The sequence below is a fragment of the Bicyclus anynana genome, chromosome 25 (assembly GCF_947172395.1).
Source record: "Bicyclus anynana chromosome 25, ilBicAnyn1.1, whole genome shotgun sequence".
Taxonomy (NCBI): Eukaryota; Metazoa; Arthropoda; class Insecta; order Lepidoptera; family Nymphalidae; genus Bicyclus; species Bicyclus anynana.
Window position 1 is genome coordinate 1,258,923 of NC_069107.1, and position 24,753 is coordinate 1,283,675.

Here is a 24,753-nt window from a genome sequence, read left to right on the forward strand (position 1 = left end):
CAATAAGGAAGTTTCGTAATAAAAGTAATATTGTTTACGAATTAAAAAGTGGAAAAATAAAACAAATGGTAAGGTAACACAAAATATAAATATTCACCCAAATGTACTCAAACGGCCCATTTGATTCATGATAGCTGTTAATAAACGCAATAAAAATAGTCGGATATTGATCAAAATGTTGTTAATTTTTGGTCAAAATTGACATTTAGTGGAAATATCCGATAAAATCGGATGAAAATGCAAGACGGGTCGATATTTTTCTAAAATTGATGTCAATACTATATAAAAATAATAAAAGCTTGATTTGACGATGTACAATGAAGAACAAATTTCTTTTGGTCATTAACCTAACCTAACCTAATTTAGTAGTTTGTCTAATTTTTGAAGTCTGTTTTGCTTTCGTTGTAGTGGTGAGGTATACAGACAAGCGTTTGACAGTAGACAGTTGATAGACACTGCGTTGGTGTGTAAAACCTGGGAAAAGACCCATTAGTTTACACACATAGACGCGCTTAGTCTGTCATTTTACTACTACATCAAAAGGTAAACGGACTTCCTTAAATAGAATGACTACAAGATTCAATGCTCAATATCGACAACAAAAAGTCTGCAAGAGATGTTGACTTTACGTTATTCAATCGCACTTTGCAATTGAATGTTGTGTTTTTCTTGAAACAAAATGAAATTGTTATTCATTGTTGATTATTATACCACTGCTTGGACACAAAAGTTGAATACACTTTGTTATCGAATTTTGTATGCTTTTGCTAAGATAAAAATGTCGAAAAAAAAATATTTTGAGATTGCCATCAATTTTAGTAATATTTAAAATTCTAGAATTAGTTTTCAATTTAATATACGTGAGTTTGGAATTCTTCTCCATAGAAATAGATGCATACAAATAAAATTGTCGTAACTGGCAAGAGTATAGACAATTTTTGTATGTTTATTAATTTGGAAGAGTAAACCGAAAATTATTGGCCACTTTAGAAACTTCAGAGCTTGTTTACATTTAAGTCTTTCACAAATACAATTCAAATTATCGTAACTGACAAGCAGTTACAACAATTTTTGCACACTTATTAATTTGAAAACTTAAATTTGGAACACCATAGTGTACCTTTTATTTGCATCTAGTCAAGAGATCTCTACAACACATTCCAATGTTATATGAATATGTATACAAGAATGGAAGATACAACAATGAAAAAAGTAAAAATCGTGCGTGATATTACTTAATGTTACATTTAATAACTTATGATAAATAGAAATAATTATGGGTCACGCGTTAATTATGTCACATTTAAAAAGGGGGAATTGTTACTTAAAAAACGCTTTTACGAATAACAACTTTATATTACAATTGACGGTGTAAAACAAAAATGGCGTAAGTCACATACGCCATTTTAAATTCTTACATATTTGATTTTTATTATTATATTCTAATCACAGAATAGAGAATGCTACAGAATGAGTCCTTACAAGTCGCGCGAAAAATAACAAAAGCCACCCGCCTCCTTGACATCGGCCTATACAAATTCTTTTCATAATTTGTATTTCAAGATTTAACACTAACAACAATCAGGAAAATTAATATCAAAATAGACTAATAATCATCATAATCATCGTGATGACTTGCACAACTTTAAACAATGTGTTAAAAAACATTTACTTAGTCGATGTTACTACACTATTGATGAGTTCCTTAACGATAAAGGTGCTTGAAGACCATTGGATCAGCTTCTATCATCACACAGGAAGTAAAACTATAAGAAATTGTAATTGTTATCAATTGTATAATACTGTATGACTTTTTCATTTCAAAAGAGCAACTGTTGAGTTTCTTGCCAGTATCTTCTCAGCAGAACCTGCCTTCTGAACCGGAGGTAGAATCTTTACAAATAGTCAACTGACGTGTCAAAAGTGCTTGTAAATTGAGTCTACAAGCACTTTTGACACGTCAGTTCACGTTCAATCACGATTTGATTTTGATCAATTATTACCTATAAAAATAATCAATCTTGTTTTTAAAATATTTAATATCATAAGACGTCATTTTTTTTGAATAATATTGAATATTACTGATGCGACGCTTTGTGTCGTTCTGAGTCGAGAATGTTAGTGTTTGTTAATGAATATTAGATTTTGGAATTTGTATTTGAAATGGCTGCATCAGTGACTGTCCTGTTCCGTGTCTCTATCTGCCTATTATTCTTTAATCTGTGACTCTTATACGTAATTTTTTAATACAATTTCGCCCTTACCCTGTCTTCTGTTTATTTTGTTTGTCATTACATGACAGAGAAGATAAACTGACGTGAAAATGTGTGACGTAACCAATGCGTGACGTCATTGACTTTATTTAATATTTAAGAACATGCTTGTAATATGTAATAAGGTTTATTGAGGAATCTAGTCGGACTTGTGCAAATGTAGTTAAAAAAATAATACCAATAACAGCTTAGTGTACCTCTGTACCTATGTTAGGCCGTTGTTCATAGGTGAAGTGCTGGTGACTTTTTCTGTGCTTCGATTTAGACATGTTTTTTTTTAAATCCAGAGTTGTTTTTTTTTTTATAAAAAACGGTTTTATTAAACATTATAATTATAATTCTCTTTCTTAATTATTTTTATAGATATTATATAGAGTCACATATACGAGTGTATAATTCTACATAATATTAAATAAAATATGTTTTTAACAAGTCTACGTTTATACTATTATATTTACATTTTGAAAAACAGGTATTTTTACTGAATAGTTTAGTACATGGATTTAATTTTCATAGTTTGGAAAGAATTGCAGAATATTTTCACTTAATAGTTTAGTACATGGATTTTTCATGGAAAAATTATTTACGCTGATGCTTAATAAATAATTTGAAACGTCACCAGCTCTTAGATTATAAGTTTCGCTCACATCACTTAGACCGAGAGTAAGTGAACACACCATTCGAAGTATTTGAACCAGAGAAAAATGAAAACAAAACACGAGCTATTTAAATAAAATAGTACGCCTCGATGTTTATATCGAAGCATTTTTAATTATAAGATGAGTTAGTTTAATTTATAATTTAATGGATAATTTATTTATTTTTACACGTATTTTGTACTGCGTTACATGCAAAATAACATTTTGCTTATAACATAATGTATAAGGTCGGGTCTAGATGCTGACACATGCTTAACGACATTGATTTCATAGGCAGTATATACCTGTACGAGATAAAATACCATAAGTTAATTTACTTGATGGGGTCAACTTTTAGTGTGCGAGGTCATCATTCCAATACCTTTAGAACTTTACTTCAATCGGTTCTTCGATCTATGTACCCCATACATCCATAAAATATATTCCTATAATGTAAAGTGTTACGATTACTTAACTATTGAGACGAATATCTTAGCATTCCATGGATTCACCGTGCAGGTGCCGGGTCCATCGCGTGGTAGAGAGAAAAACACCAAGCAAAGTCCAGGACTTGTGACTACTGGATGTAGGGTTAAGGAATTCCTTGACGATCGATCAACACTCCCCTTCTCTGCTCGTGTTGTTCTCCCTACCTATCCAAATTTGGTAAGATCCTATTAGAGCAGCTTTGGATACTCGTTCTAATATCGAACTAGCTGCACTTCTAGAGAGGCCAAGGTCTTTAAGCAAGTTATATAGAGATTTTGCTGGTAACCCTCTCGCACCTACTTCTACGACGTACAGGCTAACTACATAGCCATTTTTAATTATAATATTATATTTTTTTGAAATATATGGCAAATTGTATAATGAACTTCAATATATTGTACTGTCGCTACAAGATAATGTAACTGTACAAAATTGCAAACAAATAAATTGAAATTGAATATTTTGTCGAGCATGTACGCACATCTCTACCCGGCTTTATGAGGTACATTCGCTCACATATTATTTAGTAATTTTTATACAACGCAAGATTTATGTATACATATACTTTTTATGTACCTTACTGTACCAAAGGATGATAGGAAGTGCAATTTATTTTAAGCTAAACTAAAATAATAAGTGTTACCATAGACTTTTTGTTAATGCAACAGTTACTTGAATACTTTTGTATGATATTTCTAATCACATAAACAATGTTTTGTATGATCAGGGCCTACTGGCAGTTTGAGCAGTTTAATACTGTTACTATCGCGTTAACGTAACAGTATGAAAATATTGAAAACTCCCACTAGGCACACTGGTGGCAGTTTGATACTGTTACTATCACGTAAACTTAAACGCGATTTTCTAAGGAATTGAAACAGCGCCATCTAGTGGCACTGCTCCGCAACTGTTTCAATTCCATATAAATTCGCGTTTACGTTAACGCGATAGTAACAGTATGAAAATATTGAAAACTCCCACTAGGCACACTGGTGGCAGTTTGATACTGTTACTATCGCGTTAACGTAAACGCGAATTTCTAAGGAATTGAAACAACACCATCTAGTAGCACTACTGCATAACTGTTTCAATTCCATATAAATTCGCGTTTACGTTAACGCGATAGTAACGGTATGAAAATATTGAAAACTCCCACTAGGCACACTGGTGGCAGTTTGATACTGTTACTATCGCGTTAACGTAAACGCGAATTTCTAAGGAATTGAAACAACACCATCTAGTTGCACTACTGCATAACTGTTTCAATTCCATATAAATTCGCGTTTACGTTAACGCGATAGTACAGTATGAAAATATTGAAAACTCCCACAGTTCAAAAGTAAATGAATTTGAAATTTCATTAGGAATTTATATTAAAATAGAAAGCATGTTTTTGTTTTTTTATGCATAGTATGGTTTTTAGGAAACTTGTGGTAATAGGGTATTTACTCATAAGCAAAGCGGCAATCTATACTAATATTATAAAGCTGAAGAGTTAGTTTGTTTGTTTGTTTGAACACGCTAATCTCAGGAACTACTGGTCCGATTTGAAAAATTCTTTCAGTGTTAGGTAGCCCATTTATCGAGGAAGGCTATAGGCTATATATTATCCCCGTATTCCTACAGGAACGGAAACCACGCGAGTGAAACCGCGCGGCGTCAGCTAGTATCGATATATAAATCGAAGTGGCAGCTTTCAAGTTAGATTTATGTATTGCCCAATAGGATCGGCTAACGGCTTTGGTTTTTCTTTATATAACTACCAACTTACTATGCGGATTGCTCGGTAATTAGAAAAGTGCCCTTTTATTCACAAGGTCCGAAACATATGCATTACTGAAACATGTATTTATATACATAGTACATATTAAAACGTTGAGAAAATATTTAACTGTAAATAGTATTGCTGATTTGTTTTATAAACGATCAAGATAGTTTCTGATTTCAGACGTTGTAATTTCCTGGCAAGATCACGGGTTCTATGCCTGACTATGTGTATTTAGAAAACCATTTATTTGAAATAGTCACTTATTGTAATAATACGCTATTAACTAAAAACCTATTTTTATCTTGCATCCTCAATACATTGACATAATGTGCTAAAGTGTCTAAGCTAGTACAGGAGCCAAAGAAGGGAAGTTGGGATTCACTCGAGCGCGGCGTATGAATATATACTCCGCGGATAGGCGGATACCTAGCATGTTGTTGAGTATTCCTGCGAATTATAAACCATTATAGCCGCACGTTTAGAGCAATCCATCATAAGAGACGCAACTACTGACGTGTTGGACTCTAGCCACAACACATCAGATTAAAGTAAGCATGTAAATACAGTAGAACCCGTTTAATACGATTTCCCAGGGATCCAAGTAAAACGCGTGTCTAAACGGGAAAGCGTATTAAACGCGATATGGGTGAGGGATAGTGAACAATATAACGACTAATGTACACGTATATAGTTATTTGTGCATTTGGTGTAAAAACTACCTAATTATGCTACTTAGAGTAATCACTTATTCTGGTATGATGAAAAGATTTTATTGCATTAGCAATTACGTAATTTTCAATTAAATTTTACTTTTGCAGTGCGTCTTCAAAATTTTCAGTTTAGAATCGCATCATTCGTTTTCTGTCAGGGTGTCTTTCAGTTCTTTATGATAACATGTATTAGTCTTGCCCTGCAACCTTGTTTAAGGACCTTTATGATGTCCTGATCTATGTGTTGTAATTTATTTGTCGCATTTGGAATTACACAAAACATGTGTCAAGTTGTAGGGACTGCCGTAAAATGACGCATTATGCGAGAAATCTTAATCTAATCTAATCTTAGGTTCTACTGTACCTACGTACAAAAACTAAAATGCTTTTCGAAAATTCTGAACGACTCTAAAATCTCAGTGATATCGGTTGTAAATGTGATGCCATATATGAGTATTATTATTGGTAATATTCAACCACATGCAAGGTATCCCTGATGTTCATGCCGCGTTCGAGTAAATCCTAAAATGCTGTCTTGGGCTCTTATATCAGGAATGACTACTAAAAATTACTGAAAAAACATCATGCGTTAATTCCAAGACAATACACACACACGCACATTATGTTATGGGTTAAGGAGTCAGATAAAAAATTATTAAAATTGATATACATACCTACCTAACCAAATGATTTATTTTGTAAGTATTCCAAAATAATATTGGAGCACAAAGAATCAATTCATGTATAAATATTAGTAATTCTTATATTTCCGTAATAGTTACAGTTTTATCCAAAATCATATATTTACAAAACTATTAACAATTTGAATTTCAACAATAAAATGCCAATCGTCTCTATAATTACAAACTCTAAAAAGACATATTTTTTTAATTTTTTTACTTATACTTAATAACAAAAATAATATATGAGTTTTCTAGAAATAGGGTACATTTTTTTTCTGAAATCTTGAAAACAATAAAAAAGGTGATTATATAAAAAACTTCAAGATGGATAGTTACGAGTTTATTAGTAAAATTATTGGTTATTATGTTTTGGGTAAAGCTGTAATAATTTTTGTAAAAGAAACATGACTAAGATTCAAACGAATTATTTCAACTTTTAGGCAACTTTTCGAATAACATTTTTTTTAATCACTGTTTATAAAGTTACCACAATTTCATTATTATTTAAACAAAATATCATAATATGCAAAATATTTAAGGCTTATTCTTTAATAATTTCCATAGAAAACAGTGGCGGAATTATTTTTCTTTATTAAACATGAAGTTTTCATTTTTCCACCGCAAAATAGTGGGATTATAACTGAATACGCCTTATGTATTTTATTAACACGTAATGTAGGTATTTTTCCTACGATGTTGCAAAAGCAAAAAAAATCATAGATAAAATAATATTTTTGTGCATTGTATAGTGCGCACTTTTCTTGCTGACTGTACATAGTACTTTGAATATCGATGTAAGAATAAATGTAAATTTTATAAAGTGCTTTGTTTTTTATTGTCACCTCTCATTTGTACTTGTCTATGTACTTAAGAAGACTCAGAGTCACACAGCGGGCGATGGAACGAGCTATGTTAGGAGTATCTCTGCGTGATCGAATCAGAAATGAGGAGATCCGCAGAAGAACCAAAGTCACCGACATAGCTCAAAGAGTCGCGAAGCTGAAGTGGCAATGGGCGGGGCACATAGTACGAAGCCGATGGACGTTGGGGTCCCAAAGTGCTGGAATGGCGACCCCGCACTGGGAAGCGCAGTATTTGTCGACCCCCCACCAGGTGGACTGACGACATCAAGCGAGTCGAGGGATTCGCTGGATGCATACAGCTCAGTATCGTGATGTTTGGAAGTCCCTACAAAAGGCCTATGTCCTGCAGTGGACTCCATCGGCTGATATGATCTTCGAGGCTTCGGTAGTAGCAGGTTACCACCCTACCGTCAAAGACGTACCGCCAAGCGATTTAGCGTTCCGGTACGATGTCGTATAGAAACCAAAAGGAGTGTGGATTTCATCCTGCTCCTAACAAGTTAGCTCGCTTCCATCTTATATTGCATCATCACATACCATCAGGTGAGATTGTAGTCAAGGGCTTACTTATAAAAGTATAAAAAAGAACATAGATAAAGAACTAAAGCTAGCGCGAGTTTCCAAATTTTACTGGAAATTTCTTAGAAGACAGAAAAGCTGAATATTACAAAGCCCGACTCAGGACTTGAATCCAGGATATAGTGATCTGTAGCAACATATTATAACCACTGTACCATTGAGGCAGAGGTGCATTCGTTATCTTGACAATAATAAGGAATACAAGCAGGGGCAAAAGTGCATTATCTACACACCTAATAAAAATTTTAATTTTTCCACAAAACACAAAAAATAAAATTTCCCAAGAAAAATCCGTGCGGAAAACCACACAGATTTAAAAAAATGACTATCGACTCGACTACGAGTTTATTGAAATGAAAAGCAGAGTCGATTTTCCAATAGACACTGTTGAATGTTCCAATTTGTTAGTCTTTCGTGATAAAAAACATAATAAATTAAATTATACACCGCTAATAGGTAACTTATCAAAATAATCAAAGCGTAAACGTCTTGAGATAAAGGGCCTCATTTAAAGAAATAAGGCCTCAGGCCTTTTCACAACAGACAAAAGCCTTTTAAAAAAATATAGCGATTGAAAAATATACAAAAAGGTCACAAACGTTTCGCCGTGTGCGACGTAGACGGAGTGATGGGTCATGTCACAGGTTAGACAAGGACAGGTGGATGAAAATCAATTTATTAGACGGTGACGTCACGAGTCGCGCACGCGTATTTCATTTTCACCCGGGATAGTGTTGCCAGTGGTTTAAAAATTTGCGAGATTTTCGGGAAAATTCTGAGGAAATCTTTGACTGCAGTTGTTGAAAACGCATTTTTTCTTGGGTTCGATTTCCAGCTCGAGTTATCATGTATTAAAATTGAATCTTTATTGATTGAATTGGGCAGTAGCTAATTACTACCATTTTAGAAATATTGTCGGCATGTATGTCGTTATAGCATTCTAGTGCAATATGGATTAAAATATAGGAGTAAGTACTCGTAATATACAAATCAAGAAAGACTTAATTTGTGTATTACTTATTCGTATGTATTCTGTCGTATTACCTACATCTTGGATTGTTGGATTGTTGTTGTTGGATTACCTGCATTGTTACCTATTATGTGGGATCGCAGTCCACCTCAAAGAAAAAAGTTTTCGGATATAAATAAAAACTAGTTTTTTTTTTAAATAGCCATATCTTTTTAAATATGACCAATATTCCCATTCCCCTCCGTCGGGAAAGACTGTGCTAGGAGTGGGTACGACTATAGACCAACGGGGCGCGGATCGAACCACCGCCCTCTGTGATGAGTCCGGCCGTTCTTACCGTTGAGCTATTGAGACTTTTTGAACCCTGCTCTGACTTTTTTTAATTCTAAATTGACATTAACTTCATTATCTTGGAATTATACCATACATCTCTATAATACAAGTATGGTTTCTAGAAACAACTAATGTTAGAAATATTTCGTTTTTGTTTTTGAAATAGTAACTTAGTTTAGTACTTAACTCTATCCAAAGAAATTGATAGATTAATCCGATAGACTGATTAAAATTTATGCGAGCTATATTGGGTATTTTAATGACAAAATTGTAATGTTAAAAAAGAAAATGAAATTGACTGTGTGCAGAATGATCTACAGCATTGATTCCCAAAGTGGTCCAGGTGTTAATGTTTTGTCGACTTGTAAAAATTAAAAAAAATCCAAATTAATTTATTTCAAACTAAGTCTAGTTTACAAGCATGTTTGAAACGTCAGATCTGTCCATTTGTTCTGATCCTATCACTTGTTCGGAAGTCAAGATTTTAATGTAGAAATGTAGCAGACGGTCCACCAGTACCAGCAAAATTTTGAAAGTGGTCTATGAGAAAAAAAAGTTTGGGAAGCTCTGATATACAGTGAAAACAAGCAGTCTCTTTAGTTGACTGTTATAATAAGTTCATAAAACCAGTAGCAGTCACCAATTTTAAAAATCACCATATCCATTGTAAAGTAAGCTTTACGAGACGCAAAAGTCGTGGGCGCAGTATACACAACAATTCACGCAAGTGCATATTTTATTGGCTCGCCATAAGCACGCAACACGCGTAACAATGCCACAGTTCGGGGAATGAATAATTTCATAAACAATCTTCGGTTTTAACGTACATCATAAATCACTAGACTTCGCAATAAAACTTAAAACGTCTGCAGACTGCGATATAGTGGATATTGGTTTATTTTAGTTCATAACGCGGCAACACCACGCCATCTGGGCGGGCGGCTAGAAATAGAGCCGCGCGGGGGGCGAAGTGCGCTCGCAGCCAGTACAGCGGCGACGGTGGCGCCGAGAGCACGCTATGGCGTCCGTCGCCGCATGGCTGCCGTTCGCGCGCGCCGCAGCTATCGGCTGGGTGCCCATCGCCACGCACCCGCTCCCTCCGCCGCCTGTACCCAAGGACCGGCGGCGAGCCGAGGACGAGAAACTCCTCATCAACGTCTCCGGCCGCCGCTTCGAGACCTGGCGCAACACCCTCGAAAAGTACCCCGACTCGCTCCTCGGCTCCACGGAGAGGGAGTTCTTCTACGACGAGGACAGTCGCGAATACTTCTTCGACAGAGACCCTGACATATTCAGACACATACTCAATTACTACAGGACTGGTAAACTGCACTACCCCAAACACGAATGCTTGACTGGCTACGACGAGGAGCTCGCGTTTTTCGGTATCCTACCAGATGTTATAGGCGATTGTTGTTATGAAGACTACAGGGACAGAAAACGCGAGAATGCTGAAAGGCTCATGGACGATAAGCTCAGTGAAGCGGGCGACCAGAGTCTGCCCCAGTTGACAGACTTGCGGCAGAAGATGTGGCGGGCGTTTGAAAACCCCCACACTTCAACTGCCGCCCTAGTATTTTACTATGTGACAGGATTCTTCATCGCCGTCTCGGTGATGGCTAACGTTGTCGAAACAGTGCCCTGTGGGCACAGACCCGGTCGGGCGGGGACCCTGCCTTGTGGAGAGAGATACAAAATAGTTTTCTTCTGCCTGGACACTGCTTGCGTGATGATTTTCACTGCTGAATACCTCTTGCGACTGTTCGCAGCGCCGGACCGCTGCAAGTTCGTGCGTTCCGTCATGTCCATCATAGACGTTGTGGCAATCCTGCCGTACTACATCGGATTGGGGATCACCGACAATGACGACGTGTCGGGAGCCTTCGTGACCTTAAGAGTGTTCAGAGTGTTCCGTATATTTAAATTCTCGCGTCACTCGCAGGGTCTGCGAATCCTCGGGTACACGCTCAAGTCTTGCGCCAGCGAGTTAGGGTTTCTCGTGTTCTCTCTCGCAATGGCCATCATAATATTCGCGACAGTGATGTTCTACGCGGAGAAGAATGAGCAGGACACCAACTTCACATCCATTCCAGCCGCCTTCTGGTACACCATAGTCACCATGACTACACTTGGGTGAGTATTGACCTTAATCTTACTTATGCAACAGCGTTGGAATATAGCTTCGACATTAAATATTCAGCGGCGTGCATAGTAATGCGGCGAATCGGTCAATTTTGTACCTATCCTATACCTGGGTAGATACCTACCTATTAACATCGATTCATCCGACATTGTTGCCCTGATTTAAGGTATTGCTTTTTTATTTTATAAAGGACAACTTACTTCTAATTTTCCTTGGTTTATTTATAAAAATATCAACAGTTTAAACTTTGTCCTAATTGAATCGAATTCAATAAAACATAATCGTTAATCGCCTGCCTATTCCAATGTTTTTGGAATTTATACGATTCCAGGATTTCTGTCAAAGTAAATGGAATAATGTATCGGTACTAAAACTCAGATTACTAGAACTACTAAGATAGAAGACTACTTATATAGCCACATAATTTAAGTACTGACTGGCTAAGGATTCTAACTCAGTTTAAGCAAAAATCGTTGATCTATTGAGAACTTGAATCCATATCTCATCCTCAGAGAGAATCGTTCTAAAATAAGTGGTTTGATGTTCATTTCACATTAGTTTAAAGCATAAAGAAGAAACTTAAGTAAGTAATGATTTTTCCGATATCCTTTCCTACCGACTGCGCCAATTAATATAAAATAGCAGCAGCTATATTTGTATGTTTATATATTAACTTACCTACGTGTTTTAGTCCGTGTCATTAGTGGTGTGCACTTCATAGATGCAAAAATACACTTCCTTAAGACTCATAATCAGCTAAATTGGAGAAGGAATTTTTAGTGCCTCAGCAATCAGTGGCGCGCACAAAGTTAACTAGGGTAGTTAACTTTGTGCACGTCACTGATTTTAATGTAAAATGTACCTATTACAATCAATCAAGAGGTAAGTTGTCATTCATCATTATCTTATTTGCCTTAACCCACATAATTGGCAAAATATGTCAATCTCTTCCATTCGGTTCTATCATTCATCAACATAACATCTACTTTTTTACACGTGTCCTCTGTCACATACTCCAACTATCTCTTTTTTGGCCTTTTTATCCTATCGTGTCCTTGTCATTACAAAGAGTTAACTTGCCATTAAAGATGATAAAGATGCTTGGAGGCCATTGAATCAGCTTCCACCTTCACACAGGAAGTAAAACTATAAGAAATTGTAATGTTATCATCAATAGTAAATTATAATATTTTTTAAAAAAGCAACTGTAGTGTTTCTTGCCGGTTTCTTCTCAGCATAACCAGCCTTCCGAACCGGTGGTAGAATCTTTATAAATAGTCAACTGACGTACCAAAAGTGCTTGTAAACTGAGCCTACTTGAAATAAATGAATTTTGAATTAAAAAAAAAAATAGAATTCTAACTGCTATAGGACAAACGAATTATACAACTACACGTGTCCTCCCTACAAAGTTCCTCGTGTATATGTAATTTACATCGAAAGTGGCCTCCAAACAATAATGTACTCAAGTGAACTAAGAGCATGCGATACTCAGACATACCACATTCTATGGCATTCTCCTGTTTCCACATTTTCCAAAACCTAAGATTGCCTGGAAACGATAATACCGCCTTTTGCTTTTCAATCTTCTACTTCTTCCTTGTAATGTTTCTGTCTTAGTGTTTGTTCTTTTTTTATTTTTATTGTACAAATCACACTATCAGACTATCACACTAATCACACTAATATTATAAAAGCGAAAGTTTGTGTGTAAGTATGTTTGTTCCTCTTTTACGCTGCAGCTACTAAAGCGATTTAGCTGAAATTTGGAATGGAAATAGATTTTACTCTGAATTAACAAATAAGATACTTTCCATCCCGGAAAAATCCATGGTTTCCGCGGGATTTGTAAAAAACTGAATTCCACGCGGACGATGTCACGGTTGTAAATAAAGCTGAAGGTGTGTCAAAATATGGCAGACAGTGCTCCTACCATAGATAATTACAGTAGCCAATAATAGAGTTCGATTAGATAAAACTATACAGTTAAAATTGAAGATCTGTAGCTCCTAAGCCTTCCTAAAATGAAGGATATATGGCATGTCAGGCCACCATTCTCATTCTAAAGTAAATAAAAATTTTGTCGACCATAAAGTATAGACCTAACACCTGTCGACGCCATTAAACATTTACGCGCGTAAATTAGTGTCATGGCGTCGAAGATTTCCCTCCATAAAGGGTTTAAAGCGTGAAATATTGATGCTGCATACAGGTTTTAATTGCCTTTCCATTTGTAAACGTACGTTGGCACGTAAACTCTTTTCGTCGGGCGGAAAATTGCGATGTTGCCATTTTATTTGGACATAAAATGAATCGAGGCACGTTTAGCTTGTTTTGTTTATTATTTCACGTTGTATATTTGTTTCGTTCTATTTCATTTATTTGAATTTGTTATTTGAAACTGAGATGATTTCGTTCTTTTATCTTTTATTTTAAACATATCAAATCGCTTTTTATTTGTTGTTTAGTTATATTTCGTTTATTTGTATTTGTTATTTACTAAATCACTAAATCATAAAACAAGCAGGTTATGCTTATAGACCTCCTAGAACTTCAGAAAGTTCTATTTAAAGCTGCTCTAGTAGAAATAAACCAAATTTGGCTGAGCAGGGACACACAAGCGGAGAAGGGGAGGGAGGGGGATTCTTAGGAATTCCCTCTTTTTTGTTTTTTAGAATCGTTTAAGTATGACAATGCAATTTTGCGAAAGTTGCAAATTTTTTATTACAATTATTCATGTCCAAATCGAATGACACCCGGCTGATATTTATCACTAGCTGACACTGCAAGGCTTCATCCGCGTGATTCCCATTCCCGGGAATACGGGGATAATATTATAAAGCTGAAGAGTTTGTTTATTTGTTTGATTGAATGCGCTAATCTCAGGAACTACTGGTCCGATTTGAAAAATTCTTTCAGTGTTAGATAGCCCATTTATCGAGGAAGGCTATGTGCTATATATTATCCTGGTATTTACACGGGACCAGAAACGACGCGGGTGAAACCGCGCGGCATCAGCTAGTGTAAGATTAAGGATGGATATTTTACTGGCAAACGCCAGCGACTTCGTTCGCGTGAATTTTTTTTTATTCTTTACAGGTTAGGCCTTGACTACAATCTCACCTGATGGTTAGTGATGATGTAATATAAAACGACAGGCTAACTTGTTAGAAGTAGGATGAAAATCCATACCCCTTTCGGTTTCTACACGACAACGTACTGGAACGCTAAATCACTTGGCGGTACGCCTTTACCGGTAATTAGCCACGGCCGAAGCCCCACCAGCCAGACGAGGGCCAATTAAGAAAACCTCATACTGCCTTTATACACTACTTTTTCATCCGGGATGAAATACACTTCTTGATAATCCAGAGTGTACCTAATCTATCTTCATTTCAATCAAATCAGTTCATTAGTTGTGGCGTTAAGGAGTAACAAACATTCACACATACACAACAACCTTTCGCCTTTATAATATTAGTGTGATATTGCATGAATGCAAATGAACGTACGTATACGAGAAACTAAGCATGTTTACATCAATGTCGTGAGGCGAAGATTTATCGCAACTCACGTGCTATGGACACTTTTTTACACTGTGCGATCCGATTAATATACTTTTTTTATTGAAATTTTATTTTTATTAATTTAGTTTTTTATTTTGTTAAAAATATATAATTTTACAGTATTGTTTGATAATAGTCTATTTTAACGACTCTCCTTTAATATTCATTAGTATAGTTACCTCAAAGAGCCGTGATAGTCCAGTGAATACCTTTGCCTTCGATTCCGAGAACGTACCTTGCACACTTGAGAATTGCCAAATTATCTACGTGTCTGCTATCTTAGTGGAGCCAGAGCAGTGGATTAGCCTAACCTCTCTCATTCTGAGAGGATACTCGTGCTTAAAAGTAAGCCGAGTATAGGTTGTTAATGATGGATAGTTGTTGATTGAGAGCGCAGAGAATATAAGCATTGCTCGCTCCATCGCTCACTGTGTGATTCTTTTGATTGTCTTCTTATGAAGCTCAACTTTCATAGTAATCAACTAAGTCTCGGATCTGTAGGTAAGACAACACGGACCGTTCGAAGACTTTTTTCAGGCACTGAAAAATTTTAGATGATAAGATGTTGCGGAGATTTCCAAACGCTGTTCACCTCTTTGAAATTTGTTGACTGGTGGGAGACTTCGGCCGTGGCCAGTTATCACCCTACCGGCAAAGACGCCAAGCGATTTAGCGTTTCGTGTAGAAACCGAAAGGAGTCTGGATTTTGATACTCCTCCTAACAAGTTAGTCCGCTTCCATCTTAGATTGCATCATCACTTACCACGATAGTAGTCGAGTTTAACTTGTAAAGAATAAAAAAAAATTGAATCTGCATAACTGGACCAGATAGAAAATAAATTATTGTAACCGATATCGTATCGGATGGATGCAAACGCGTCTCACTACAGAACGTGAGGGAATCTCAAATATTCGTAACACGTGGACTGTGGGGGATCACCGACGAACTCTTTCAGCGCCAACTCAGATGCTCATCAATCAAACTATTCTGACGCGGAAATAGTTGTGCTTTTTTATAGGTAGTTTGCAGATTAGGTTAATAGGCTGGCAGATTAAGAATAATGAATGAAACATGCGTCATTTAGAATAAGTACTAGCGGACGCTTAGTTTTTCACAAATCTCTCGGGAACCATGGATCTTTCCGGGATAAAAAATAGTCTTTGTGTTAATCCAGGCATATAATATATCTTAATACCAAATTTCAGCTAATTCGGTTCAGTAGTTGAGGCGTGAAAGAGTAACAAACATTCATATCATCAAAATCATCAGTTTTCGCAAATCTCGTGAAACCATGGATTTTTTCGGGATAAAAAGTAGCCTATGTGTTAATCCAGAGTAAAATCTATTTCCATTCCAAATTTCAGCTAAATCGCTCGAGTAGTAGCGGCGTTATAGAGTAACAAACATCCATACAAACTTTCGCGTTTATAATATTAGTAGGATATTAAGAACTAAGCGACACCCCGCGGTTTCACCTGGTCTCACTCGCGTAGTTTCTGTTCCCGTGTGAAGACGAGGATAAATATAGCCTGTGACACTCACAAATAACGTTGGTTTCTAGTGGTAAAAGAATCGGTTCAGTACATCCAAAGATTACCCCCCTGTAACACTACAAAATTTACCTCTTTATAATATTAGTATAGACATAGACTAGTATATACAAAGACGTGTTTGATAAACAATTAGATAGTTTGCGGCTTTGTTTGTCCAACATTGCTTAATGATGAAGTCATATTTAACAAGCAGATTTGTCAAACATCGAAACCGGGCACCCTAAGAGCTCTGCCTCATTAAGACGCCATGGCGACGTCGCCAGCGGCGCAGGTCTGGCTACTTTTAGCATCCGAAGGTCGCCAAATCGAGTTGCCATGGTGTCTCGACAGTCAGTTCGTTTACATCGTCAGGAATGGACGTAGAATAAATCGCACTTCTTTGTTATCTACGTCGTAGAAAAATAGAAAAAAAAGAAACTATAGATTCATCCTTTTATATCAGGTCGAAGCCGAAGTGGTAGATTTACGAAAATACGAAGTTACGATCAGAACACTCATTAGATGAACTATCCCATATACAAGGACGGTTTTGAATTTCTATTATAAATTTTTCAGTATCGAAACTACATATTATACATATAGTATTTACAACATCAACTAGGTACTATATTTCAAGCAAGCGTCCAAAATGGCGGCTGAGTAAGCGGTGTACAGTTAAGCGTGTACATTATAGTGGCAACGTCGCCAAGCCGCCAGAGAATCCAGAAGCCACGTAGAGACCTGTAGCACGTGGCCACGCTTCCATTTTGGCGACGTTGCCATCGCCATGTGAGCTAGGTACCATACATTTCAATATTAACTGTTCGGATACGAAGCCGGCGACGTCGCCATGGCGTCTTAATGAGGCAGAGCTCTTAGGTACAACCAACATGCCACTCAAAATTTAATCCCAAAAAGTCTAAAACAAAGAAATGGGCAAAACACAAAAGAGCAGCTGAAAAAATTATAAATTGGCAAATAATAAAATCAAAGTACCTGCGTACAAAAAATATCTTTTACTCGAATAAACCTTCAAAAGATTTTTTCGAATCGACAATACTGTTCATTGGGCAGAAATGAATAATGAAGTGTTTCAGCATTTTTAAATATTCACATTCGAGTGGGGAGGAGTGAAGAAAAGTATTTACTCAACATAAATAAATAATGTAGTGGTTCATTGTGAGTACTCTTACTTTGGGTCTTTTTTTATATTTTTTACCAGTGGTGGAAGTAGGCTACTGCCTAGGGCGGCCTCAGACCAATTATTGTATAGGACCTGCCTCGCTAGACGTTACTTTTCTGTCAAAGTATATGATCAACGATCTAATGCGATTATAAAAACTGTCTCTATAGAATCGATTTTAAATAGTTGTAATCGTGTTTGTCGGTTAAAGAGCTCCGTAAAAATACCTTTTTGTGTGATTGAATTGTGTAAAAAACAGACAAAAACTTCTAGTTTAGAATAAGATATATACCAAATCTAAGCTCGTTTTCCTCAGAAAATGACAGACAATTTTGTTCGTGACTGTAAGTGCGATACAGGTCCTTCTATAATTGGTCTGAGAGGGCGGCGCATTGTAGAGGGCGGCAAATTTGGCCCAAACAGTTTTGTATTTCAGAAAGTGAAAATTCTTTTTTTATAATACTATTAATATTTTAATCCTACTATATGTACCTATTCAATAATAAACAAAGTTATTGAAAATCTTAATATATAAATGCGAAAGGTCATTCACCCTTGACTACAATCCCACCTGATGGTAAGTGATAATAATAATATAATATTATTATTATTTTTATATATTATCAACGTATTCCTACGGGAACGAGAACCACGCGGATGAAATCGCGCGGCGTCAGCTAGTGAGGTAGGTATACAACGCAAGGAGGAGGATGCACTATAATTATTAGATTATACAACATATAAAAGTAAAGGTTTTCCAGGCGGACGAAATCGCAGGCATCTGCTAGCTACTCAAATTTAAAAGATAGCAAATATTCCTTAAAAAAACGGAATAGTGTGCAAATTGCTTTTTAACTTTAGTTACGTAACGAATCTGTAATTGCAACACTACCAACTTTTTGTCAAACTTTTACGATTTCTCGTGTTCGCATGAAAATTTCGCTAGCTCGAAATATAGCTGCGAATTTTCCACGACACAGAAAATTGTTTCGACATTTTCATTTGCACTTGTTTACATCCTATAAAAATATTTTAGTGTTGTACGTAGTATGTGTTTACTACTCTACTAAAAAAAATAATTGGAACTTTTTTTGACTTCCGTAATAAAATAATACGAGTTTTAAATAGAAGCTGGCGTTACTATTCGTAAGTTTATTATGTATGTATCAACCCATTTTCGGCTCATCGTTGAAGTCGAGTCTCCTCTCAGAATGAGAGGGGTTATGCCAATAGTCCACCACGCCGCGCGGTTTCACTCGCGTGGTTCCCCGTAGGAATACGGGGATAATATATAGCCTATACTTCGACCTAGCCTTGACAAATGGGCTATCTAAGACTGAAAGAATTTATCAAATCGGACCAGTAGTTCCTGAGATTAGCACGTTCAACCAACCAAACAAACGAACAAATAATATTTGTATAGATTGTGATTCAGTCCATTAAGCAGTCGGGTTTTTTGTTTTTATAATAATATTTTTTTAATAACGGATCATAGACCATTAGTCCTATCACGCTAATCCAATGCACATTGTTATAGTAGCTATTCTATAGTAGGTCGTATATATCGTATATCGTAGGTCGTATATATAGTATATCGTAGGACGTATATATAGTATATCGTAGGTCGTATATATAGTATATCGTAGGTCGTATATATAGTATATCGTAGGTCGTATATATAGTATATCGTAGGTCGTGTATATCGTATATCGTAGGTCGTGTATATCGTATATCGTAGGTCGTATATATAGTATATCGTAGGACGTATATATAGTATATCGTAGGTCGTGTATATCGTATATCGTAGGTCGTATATATAGTATATCGTAGGTCGTATATATAGTATATCGTAGGTCGTGTATATCGTATATCGTAGGTCGTGTATATCGTATATCGTAGGTCGTATATATAGTATATCGTAGGTCGTATATATAGTATATCGTAGGTCGTGTATATCGTATATCGTAGGTCGTGTATATCGTATATCGTAGGTCGTATATATAGTATATCGTAGGTCGTGTATATCGTATATCGTAGGTCGTGTATATCGTATATCGTAGGTCGTATATATAGTATATCGTAGGTCGTGTATATCGTATATCGTAGGTCGTATATATAGTATATCGTAGGTCGTATATATAGTATATCGTAGGACGTATATATAGTATATCGTAGGTCGTGTATATCGTATATCGTAGGTCGTGTATATATAGTATATCGTAGGTCGTGTATATCGTATATCGTAGGTCCTAGCCAACACCCTATGGTTCCTCCCACGTAGCTCCTGTTCCCATGAGAATACGGAGATTAAATATAGCCTAGGACACCACATATAACGTGGTTTTCTAGTGGTAAAAGAATTTTTAAAATAGGTTCAATATATCTATTAATATAAAATATTAAGGGGGTATCTAGAGATTACCCCCTTAAATACTTTACCTCTACCAATATACTATGTAGCCATAGCTTTGGACGGTCATTCCCATGAAATAAAGCCTTTCTGAAGCACAATCAAACATCGCTAAGCCGTGTAGGGCCACATTAATGACTTATACAATATAGTACATACCACAAAAGGTCAGATTTATCAACGTCCGATCAAGGGTTCGCCTTTGTTGACGGATAGAGGGATTTACTTATATTAATTGTATCCGATATATAAAAAATAGACCAAAGAGAGATTACATGGCTTAACATGCTCTCTGATAGACGGAGAGCCTGTGAACACCAGATCTTCGCCTTTATAAAAGCTGAAAGTTTGTCAGCTCATGCTACTACCATAAGTTAGTAAGGGATGATGACAGTTTTTTAAATTGTATATAAATTAAGAGTATACTATTAGCAAAGCAATTTTGTAAAAGTAACAGAGTATCTGCGATCATTATTTTCGGAGCTACATGGATTTAAAGGGTCAGATTTGCCGCGCTGCCGCGGATCCCTGAAAAACGCTCCATACAAAATGGCACGATTTAGTGACGTCGTTGGCTCGCTGATCGTTAGGTTTGTATGGGCGTTCAAACAAAATTACTAATATCTTTGTTATTTGTGCGTTTATGTTTATAGTTCATTTATTGAAAAATGTCACATTTAATATAAGGAAGCTAAAACTGTATGAATTTTCATCTAATTACGATAAAAAAAAATTAATAGATTTTGAAATTTTATAATCTTATTTATTTTGCAAATATCCAGATAATCTTTGCTTTTTAAGTATAAATTAGTTAACATTGACCTTATTTACCCGAATGTATCATAAAAATCAATATATTTAAACCTAGTCATCATCCCCATTATTATAGAGTTGGGACCGTGGTGACATTGGGAGGTAGCAGGTTTTAAGGATCCAGACCCTCAACCGTCTAAGTGTATAGTGTATTTTTTTCATGTTTTCCTCGGCATATTACGGGTTCTTTGTCAATTCAGGCTGCTATAAGTTAGCCCTTGATCTCACCTGATGGTAAGTGATGGTGCAATTTAAGGTGGAAGAGTGCTAATGTGTTAGGAATAGGATAAAAATCGACACTAAATCTAACAATTTAATGTCTCTTTTAAATCCATATTTTTACTTTTATATTTTTTTATAGGGGAAAGATTTGATTGTTTGTTTGTTTGCATTGAATAGGCTCTGAAACTACTGAACCGATTTGAAAAAATTTTTCACTGGTGGGAAACAACACTATCCTCGAGTGCTGTAGGCTATATTTAAAACACATATTCCTGCGGGAACGGGAACTACGCAGCTGAAACCATAATAATAAAAAAATATATAGAGGCTGTCCTGTAATTAATGGATAAAACGCAAATGGTAGATACACCTTATTATTATCAAAAAATTTCCTAGGGTGAACAATTTTTATATATTTTTTTTCGGATTATAGAAAACTTTTTTTTTTTTTTTAATTTATTTTATTGATAAGATATAACAATTATTTTGCATATCGATACTCTCGCCAAACTATACAGGCAGTTTGTTGGCGAGTTGACGCTCATTATTCTAGTTATTTTTTAAAAGTAATTGCTAAATCTAATTTTAATAAGATAATTAAAAAAAAATTTTAATAAAAAAATTCAACCGACTTCCAACTCAAAAATTAGCCTAAACTAAAAAGCAAAAAATAACATCTTACCTATGTGCTACCTTCTGATCTGTTTGAAGGCGGTGCCAAGCCAGTGATGTTTTAATTTAAGCCGTTTAAATTACAAAATTTCTGTGGTTCTTTCAGAAACGGCTTTAATTAAAACATGACACTGGATTGGCACCGCCTTCAAACTGATCAGAAGGTAGCACATAGGTAAGATGTTATTTTTTGCTTTTTAGTTTAGGCTAATTTTTGAGTTGGAAGTCGGTTGAATTTTTTTATTAAAATTTTTATTTTTTTAATTTTTAGTGTTAGCACACCTACTGAGTGTAACCAAAACTGATACTAATAACCTTCGAGAAGTTCTCTTCATTGTCCTTCGTCTTCAATACCAGACCCTTAATTCAGTCACAACCCATCTAGGTGGAAAGTTCTCAGCAATACAAATTCATAAAGTCCCAACAAAGGTAGCTACTGTGAACCGTCGAGGAGTTCCCTTAACTCTCCTTCATCTTCGTCACCAGACCCCTAATACAGTCACAACCCATCTAGAAGAAAGTTCTCATCAATGCAAATTTATCAAGTCCAAACACAAGGTAGCTACTGGGAACCGTTGAAGAGTTCTCTTAACTGTCCTTCGTCTTCATCATCAGACCCTCAATACGGTCACAACCCATCTACGTGGAAAGTTCTCATCAATACAAATAAATCTAGCCCAAACAAAAGGTACCTGCTGTAAATCGTTGACGAGTTCCATCGTCTGTTTTTCGGCTTCATCAACAGACCAACTCCAGACCTTCATAAAATTGTAGTGGTTTAAGTTACCTTATGGAAACATTAACAAACGCACTAGCCGTCCCTACGATTTTCGAAAGTTGCCATCATCAGATCCTGACATGAAAAAAATGGGACCACCCTGGAATCAAACCCTTCAAAACAAAAAAAGAATTTTCAAAATCGGTCCACAAATGACGGAATTATCGCTGGACATACATAAAAAAAAAAAAAAAAAAAAAAAACATACATACAGCCGAACGTAGAACCTCCTCCTTTTTGGAAGTCGGTTAATAACCTAGGAATTTAATATTATAAAATGAAATAATACAAAAAAAAATACAAAAGGTGCAAAACAATTTCTATTAAGTAAATCCGTCAGTGATGGGGTCCCCAAGGAAAACTTTCTATATGGTCTTTTTTGAAAACTATTTAAATTAGTTTTAGATAATTAAGTGGTGTATCTACCATTTAATATATTATTTACGGGACACCGAGTATAGGTATACATATCGTAGACGTATAATATGTATGTTTGATTCTTTGGGTTGATATGTTTTGGCACTTATCCCATGCCAGATGGGGTTTGAACAACATGATTTAACGTTTTTTGGTCTTCGAAGCGTTTAAATTTTTTTCTCGGTCGTCTTTGATGCCCTAGACGAGATGCCGTAAGCAATTGCATAAATAGCTTATAGGCTAATCCAGGACTGAGTATAACAATACTTTAGATTGTTTGTTTATCTCCGAATCGTATTGAAGCTCGTAAAAGGCAGGCGACAGTCTGTCTGTCACATCCTTTGTCCTAAATAGCGCGACCTAGAAACTTGTATAGGTAAACATGTTATACAACCAAAAACTCAACATTTCTTTGAACTAAGAGCCTGCTATTGTCTGGCAAGTTCGTTGATAACACTCCAATAATATGCGGGCGACGGGGGGCAAGGATGCGCGAGTGTGAAATCGTCGTGGGTTTTTTATTCATCGCTACACGCCCCCCGGCCCTCACGGACCATCAGGAGTGTTACGAATGAAGTTGCCAAGCCAGACTTACCTCATTTATGAACGCTGAAAGCTCATTCCCCTGCCATCATCATCATTATCAGCCGATGGACGTCCACTGATGGACATATGCCTCTTGTATAGACTTCCAAACATCACGATCGAGCGATCTTTGCATTCATAATTCCTCAGTGCCTGAAGACGAAAGTCTTCGAACAGTGCGTTGCTAGTGATGAGAGTATAGTTCATAAGAAGGTTCAAAGTCACTCAGCGGACGATGGAGCGAGCTATGCTTGGAGTTTCTCTGCGTGATCGAATCAAAAATGAGGATATCCGCAGAAGAACCAAAGTCCTCTACCACAGGCAATGATTATTTTATACTATAGACTAGCTGACGCCGCTCGGTTTCATCCGCGTGGTTCCCGTTCCCGAAGGAATACGGGGATAATATATAGCCTGTAGCCTGTCTCGATAAATGGGCTATCTAACACTGAAAAAGTTTTTCAAATCGGACCAGTAGTTCCAGAGATTAGCGCGTTCAATCAAACAAATAAAATTTTCTGCTTTATAATATTAGCAAAGATATGTTACGTGCTCAGACTAATTAGATAAAGACCTGCCTCGCAAGACATTATTTTTCTGTCAAAGTATATGATCAACGATCTTATGCGATTATAAACACTGTCTCTATAGAATCGATGTTTCATAGTTTACAATCGTGTCCTTCGGTTAAAAACCTCCGCAAGAATACCTTTTTGTGTAGTTAAATGGTGTAAAAAACTAACAAAAACTGCTAGTTTAGTATAAGATATGTATGAAATCTAAGCTAATCTTTTCCTTAGAAAATGACAGAAAATTTTGTTTGTGAATTTGGGTGTGATACTAGTCCTTATGTATTTAGTCTGAGGTTACGTGTCAACAAAATCACCGCATAAAGTGATCCGAATTTAGCGACACACACATGCACAATTTTGTGTTTACTTACATTATATATTTGTGTTTTTCGGCCTCCGTGGCGCAGTGGTATGCGCGGTGATTTACAAAACGGAGGTCCTGAGTTCGATCCCCGGCTGGGCTGATTGAGATTTTCATAATTGGTCCAGATCTGGCTGGTGGGAGGCTTCGGCCGTGGCTAGTTACCACCCTACCGACAAAGACGTACCGCCA

General features: G+C 36.2%; 1 protein-coding gene across 3 annotated transcripts in view; it reads left to right on the forward strand.

Moving 5' to 3' along the window:
- Positions 1-10,308: 10,308 nt before the first annotated feature.
- The window catches only part of LOC112056489 (potassium voltage-gated channel protein Shal), a 70,886-nt gene continuing 56,441 nt past the window's right edge, over positions 10,309-24,753 (forward strand). For all 3 annotated transcript variants that reach the window (XM_052889279.1, XM_052889277.1, XM_052889278.1), the window contains exon 1: positions 10,309-11,439. In XM_052889279.1, the coding sequence (XP_052745239.1) occupies positions 10,325-11,439 (1,115 nt within the window). In that variant the 5' untranslated portion in view covers positions 10,309-10,324. The remainder of the gene's footprint in view (positions 11,440-24,753) is intronic.